Source organism: Mesitornis unicolor, unplaced genomic scaffold (genome assembly GCF_000695765.1).
Source record: "Mesitornis unicolor isolate BGI_N332 unplaced genomic scaffold, ASM69576v1 scaffold42621, whole genome shotgun sequence".
Lineage (NCBI taxonomy): Eukaryota > Metazoa > Chordata > Aves > Mesitornithiformes > Mesitornithidae > Mesitornis > Mesitornis unicolor.
Window position 1 is genome coordinate 1 of NW_010166534.1, and position 6,214 is coordinate 6,214.

At 61.8% G+C, this 6,214-nt stretch overlaps 1 protein-coding gene across 1 annotated transcript; it reads right to left on the bottom strand.

The window, feature by feature from the left end:
• Positions 1–828: 828 nt before the first annotated feature.
• Positions 829–2,803, bottom strand: LOC104548859 (myomegalin-like; the record flags this gene model as incomplete). The annotated part of the gene is made up of 5 exons (XM_010194989.1): positions 2,663–2,803; positions 2,129–2,205; positions 1,375–1,498; positions 1,146–1,300; positions 829–946 (listed from the first exon to the last, which is right to left on the bottom strand). Coding segments are annotated over exons 1-5 (615 nt in total), but the record flags the coding sequence as incomplete, so codon positions are not given.
• Between the last annotated feature and the right edge of the window lie 3,411 nt (positions 2,804–6,214).

Here is a 6,214-nt window from a genome sequence, read left to right on the forward strand (position 1 = left end):
CGTAGGGCTGGCACAGCGACAGCAGCAGTGACAGTGCAGGCCCCGCGCTCGGCCCAGCCGCGATGTCACTGCCCAGCACCAGTGCCAGCGCTTCCCATTGCTGCCTGTTCTCAGTGCCAGCATCGTGTCCCAGCATCACGTCCCAGTCCCAATGCCAGTGCCACATCCCAGTCCCAGTGTCAACGCACCCCATTGCTGCCTGTCCCCAGTGCCAGTGCTATGTCCCGTGCCCAATGCCAGCACCAATACCCAGCCCCTCGGTGCCAGGGGGAACACGTACCCGCAGCACAAGGCCACCAGCACCCACACACCGGTACCAGCATGGTGCCCCATGCTACCCAGCAGGCACACACCAGGGTGCCTCAGTGGCATCACCATGCGGGCAGCCCACGCACTCATGGCGCATGGCTGCTGGGGGACAGCACTGGGCCACCAAGGGACAGCATGGCCAGGGCCACACGGCTGCCAGGAACAAGATGCTCCAATGCCTCACAGCCCCAAAATCCTGCCTGGCACCATGCCAGGCTGCCGGTGGTTATTTTAAGACCTGGGATTTAATCAGCAGCCAGCCATGAATGGTATTGATACCAGCAGTAGAGCTGCGCAGGCTGGTGGCCTGTCTGCTGACACCTCGCATTGGGGCCTCCTGGTCCTCCTGTACCCAAACACCATAGCACCATAGCACAGCCATGCAAATGCCCAATGCTGCCAGGCTGGATGAGGCACAGCCCTGGCCACAGCCCCAGGAAGGGATAGGGACAGCAACCACCAGCTGAGCCCTGGGTGGACATACTCTTCATTGGGGTCCCCCCACACCTGCCCACTCACCTGCCCCTCCACAGCCAGGGGCTCCTCCAGGCGCTGCTGCAGGTCACGCTTCTCGGCCGACAGTGTTTCCACAAGCCGGTTGCTGGTGGCCAGCTCTTGAGTCAGCTCTTCGATCCTCCTGAGAGGAAGGGAGGAGTGGCAGACACTCAGCACAGTCCTCTCCTCCACAGCCCAGCTACCTTCCCTTGGAGTGACCTCTCCACACCCCGGGTACCTGCAGCTGCCCACCCCGCAGAGCAGCAGCCCCTTGGTAGTCCCCAAGGACCAGCATGGGGCACAGGCTGGGAGCATAGAGGGGATGGGTCCTGGGTACCCACCTCTGGGCTATGGCACTGCAGCCATCATCTCTCCTGTCCTCCTCCTTCGTCTTCACAGCTTCCTTCAGCTTCCCCGCCAGCTCCTGGCATCGCTCCGCCTCAGCTCTGGCTAGCACCGTGGCCTGCTCGGCCTCTCTCCGTGCCAGCCTGGCCTCCTGTGTAGCAGTGGGGTAAGCCCCCAGGCACCAGCACCTGGCCTCCCCTTGGCTCCCACCACCCTTCAGCTCACCTCCTGCAGGAGCTGGATCTTGTTCTCCAGGAGCTCATAGACATGCTCCGACTCCCGCTGCCGCTCCTCATACTGCTGCCGGAGCGCTGCCTGGCTGCGGGTCGTCTGGTTCTCCGCAGCCACCCTGCCAGGCACAGCACAGCATTGCATGCCGTGGCATGGCACAGCACAATGTAGCATGTCATGGTATGGCACCACATGGCATCTCACAACATGGCACAGCATGGCCTCTCTTTGCAAAAGCCCCCACCGCAAGCCAGCTGGGCTGGGGGAGCCATGCCATGCTGGGTGCCCCCAGTCCAGCTCCCCCCACACCATGGGTGCTGTTTCTGCTGGATCTCCAGGCAGGGTGTACTGTGACCTCTGGGTGCCACTGCCCTGAGGACATGGCTCCTCTGGTGGCACCAGGTCATGCTTAGGCTCTGAACCACCAACGCCATCCCTGCACGATCCTGAAACCAGGAATCCCTGGCTGCCATGTCACCGGCCCCCTGCCCAGTGTTGCCCTGCTGCAGGACACCCATGCCATGGCCCCCGGGCATGGCACTGCCCTCCCCCATCGGACAGGTGCTGCCCTTTATTTTTGGCTGGCGCCAGGGCTGTAAGAGGAGCCCCGCGGGTGCCTGGCTCCATTGCAAACCCCTCCACTGCCCGCTGCGGGCAAGGCGCAGGCAGACGACCCCTGTCCCCCATGCCCATAGTATGTGGGTTCCATGTCTGTCCCAGGGCAAGGGGCTTGGCTGGCCCCACTCACCATGTGTTGTCCAGGGCTTGTTGCTTCTCCTGCAGCTCCCGCTTCAGGCTCTCCACCTCCACCTTCAGCTCAATGTTCTGGGGGGTGGGATGGAGGTGGGTAGGATGCCCCCATGCTTGCCCAGACCCTCTCCCCAGTGCTGCTGCCCACAGGAGTGCATCAGAGGTGACATGGGGGTCCCATATCCCACAGCAGGGCTTCAGGTGCTCCTGGCACCAAGCAGCACAGGTGGTATTTTAGCCCGCTGGTGCTGGGATGGGGTGTACCCACCCCATCTGTCTGCACCCATACTACCACCACCCACCTTGGTCACCCCACCAGGCTGGGGACACTCTCTCTCACTCTCTCCCCGTTCTGGTCAAAGGCAGCAAGGGGCAAACTCCCACACAGCGGCTTCCCCAGACTCAGTGCTGTGCCCAATGCTTTCCCCAGCATCCCCATCAGCTGCAGTCCCCCAGGCCCACCTCCTCCTAGCAAAGGGGGGGTACTGGGAGGAAAACCCCCATCGGGCACCCGTTACCCATGGGTGCTCACCCGCCGATAGACATCGTCCCGGCTGCCCTCGCCCTTTTGCTGGACGCGCTCCTCCAGAAAGTAAATGCGCAGCTTGAGGCTGAAATTCTCCTTCTTGAGATCGTTGAGGTGCTGGGAGAGCGTGCGGTACCCGTTAGCCATGGCCGGTGCTCCATGGGGGGCACATCCCAGCACCCCTCACATGGTGCCGCTGAGGACACAGCCAAAAAATCCCCCCCCCGCCTGTGGCTCCCCCCGTCGGCCCTGCCGTGGCCCCTTTCCTTTTTTTTTTTTTGCCTCCTGGAGCTATTTGAGGAATCGCCGGAGCGGGATGGCGTGGACGAGCGCGTGGTGAAACCTGAGCCACAGCAGCCCCCGCGAGCCTCAGCCAGGAGGGCGGCGAGGGGGAGCGCGGCGCCTGGGGGGGCTCAGCTCCCTCTCCTCGTCCCACCACCAACTGCCCCGTATCCCCCTCCTGCCCTCTGCACCCCACAGGGGATCCAGCATATATCCTACAAGCACCCTGCAGTGCTGGGGGGGTCTGGTGGTGCCATGGGGGGGGTTCTGGCACCCCACGGTCTCACCTGCTCGAAGTCCCTCAAGGTCTGTGTCTGGGCGAGGGGACCTATCTCCAGGTCCCGGAGGAGACATGTCTGCACCAAGGGGTCCTGCTCCAGACCAGGCTGGGGTTGAGCACCCAGAGGGCCATGGGATCCCCCCGGCTCAGCCAGTGCAGGATCCTCGTCACCCTCACCCCATGGCCCGTCTTGGGAAGCTGGGAGGGAGCGAGGGCAAGCGGCGGTCAGATGAGCAAAGCGGCTGCTCCTCACACTGCGTGCCCCCGAGGTGTCCCTGGGAGGCATGCAGGGTATAGGGGGCTCTCAGGGTGTCTTACCCGCCATGTGGCTGGCTCTGGGGAGCACGGCCGGCCCGTTGCTGCTGCAGGGGTCCCTGCAGAGAGGAGCACATGGCCATGTCACACAAAGCATGGGGATCCCCATGCACCACCCAGCTGCTGTGCAGAGGGGCCAGAGAGGGCAGCAAGGGATTTTACCAAAGGCTCTCTGCGTATTCCTCACTCCAGGGGGGAGTCGTGTGACACTGGAGGGATGGTGGGGCGAGCTCTTGACATCAAACTGCCACACAAAAACCTGCCCGGAGTGGGGGGGTGAACTCCAGGCAAGGCAAAACCCCCTCCACATCCTTCGGGATGCATGGGGATGGGAGGGGGTGCCTGTGAGTGCATCTGTGCACATGTCGGGGAGCTCGAGTGTGCTCCCGCTGCCGGGAAGCTTCTGCTCTAAGTGCAGAGACACGAGGCCCCAGGGGCAGTGCAGATGGCAGTGTCCCCTTAGGAGCACTTTAGCCCCATTAGTAGCTCTGGCAGGGCCACCTGAGCCCTGCATCAGCCCCCCTCGCTCTGCGAGGGCCCCCGTGCCTCCGTGCTATCACAGCTCCCAGATCCCCACCGCAGCTGCAATCAGGTTTATTTTCAGCTGAGAAGTGTGAGTCATTTCATGACAAAAGAAAGAGGGGGGAAAAAACACCCAAACAACCCACGAATTAAAATATACAGCTTTTTTTCCTTTTAGAAAAGTCAGAATATTTATTTTCTAATCTCAGCATGGCAGCTTTTTGGTGGGGTCCCATGAGCAGGGAGGTGGGTGCTCACCCTCAGTGCCACAGTGGGCACAGTGCTCTGCCCACATACGCAGGGCTGAGCCCCAAGAGCCGGGCAGGGCCAGAACGTTCCTGTGCCACAGGCCATGCTAAGGGCCCTGGGGCCACGTCCCCAGAGCCGGGCACACCACACTAGCACCCCATGGATAGAGAACACAGCACTGCCAGCCTGGGAGGGAGCATGGGGTGGCAGCCATGAGATGTCACATCATGGGGTGTCACATGCTGCCCTGGGTGCACCACCAACCCACTATGAAGAGAAACTGAGGCACAATGGCTTTAAACACACCAGCACTGGCCAGGTGTGGACCTGTGCCCTGCCAGGCACCATAACCAGCATGATACCCAGAAAAACTGTACCCGGGGCACAGTACACGGAAACACAGTATCCAGAGGTGCCATGCCCGGAGGTGCAGTACCCAGAGGCATGACATCCAAGAAAGCACAACAGCCAGAAGTACAATACCAAAAGGCATGACAGCTGAGGAGACCTAATACCCAGAGGCACAGTACCCAAGAGGCCTGATCTCTGGAGGCATGAAACCCCAAGAGGACCCATACCCAGGAGGCGTGATACCCAGAGGTGTGATACCCAAAGGCAAACATCAGAGGAACCCCAGTACCCAGACTCAAGATGCACAAGGATGCACAATACTCCAGGAATCACAGTACCCAGTGACACAATATCCCAGGAGGCAAAATGCCTGAAGCAGCACAACACCCAGTGACATGACATCCAAAGACGCATGACATCCACAAGCATAATACCCAGAGACACAGCGACCAGGAAGGCACAACAGCCAAATGCCCGTACCCGAGGAGACACACCCACAGAGGCACAGTACGCTACCCAAGGAGGTGTGATACCCAGGGGCGCGACACCTGAGGAGGCGTGATACCGAAAGAGGGAAATACAACACTTGAGGAGATGCAGCACCCAGAGGGGCGATACCCAGACGCAAGGGTGACCAACCCCTGCCTCTCCAGTGCCATGGGGGCTGCTCAGGGAGCAGCAGATGCTTGGCCAGCACCCCCCAACACCAAGACAGGGAGCCCCATACTGGACCATGGGGATGCTGGGCCAGAAGGAGCCCTGGGCTCTACCAAGGCCATGGCCAGCTGGGCTGGAGCAGGGGTTCCCCCCCTCCCCATCCCTGTGCCCAACACTGGGAATTTGTTTGCTGTGAAAGGGAGGCCGCTGCGGTGCTGCTGGGGCTGCAGGAGGACAAGAGCCCTTTCATGCTGGCCGTGCCACCCTGGGGTGTGGAGCAGAGCCGCTGGCACAGTGTGGAGCCGGAGGGGGGCACAGCCTCAGGGCCCCCCACTCACAGGGCAGCACTTCCCACCCCCATGTACCTTCAAGCCCTGGCACGAGGGGTGCCACGCAGCCCTGACTCAGAGCACCCGCTGACTCACAGCATCTCCATGGCATCACACCAGGGCCACCGTGGCTGCTTGCCGCCACCGGCACTCCAGGGTGCCACTGGGGAGAGGGGAGAGCACAGGGGGAGTTGACAGGGCCATGACACGTGGGCAGCATGCGGGTGTCCACTGCCTCATGGGAGAGCATCCCCAAAGTGCCTGGCACCACTCAGCACACCGAAACGGCAACTCACCTCCTCCTGTGGCCGGATCACCTTGGGACGGACAGAAGAATGGACAGATGAATGGCAGACCCCAGCCCTGTGCTCAGCCACAGCCACTCTGGGTACCAGTGATCGTCTCAAGGCTGGTAGAGGGGCTGTGGCGAGGGCCAGGCAAGGCAAGGGCCAGGCAAGACCAGGGCGAGCACAGGGTCTTGGTGCTGGGGACGGGATATCGAGTGTGGCACAGGCTGGCTCCCCACTGACTTGTCGGCACAAATGTTTCAGCAGGGGCTGAGTGTTGCAGTTG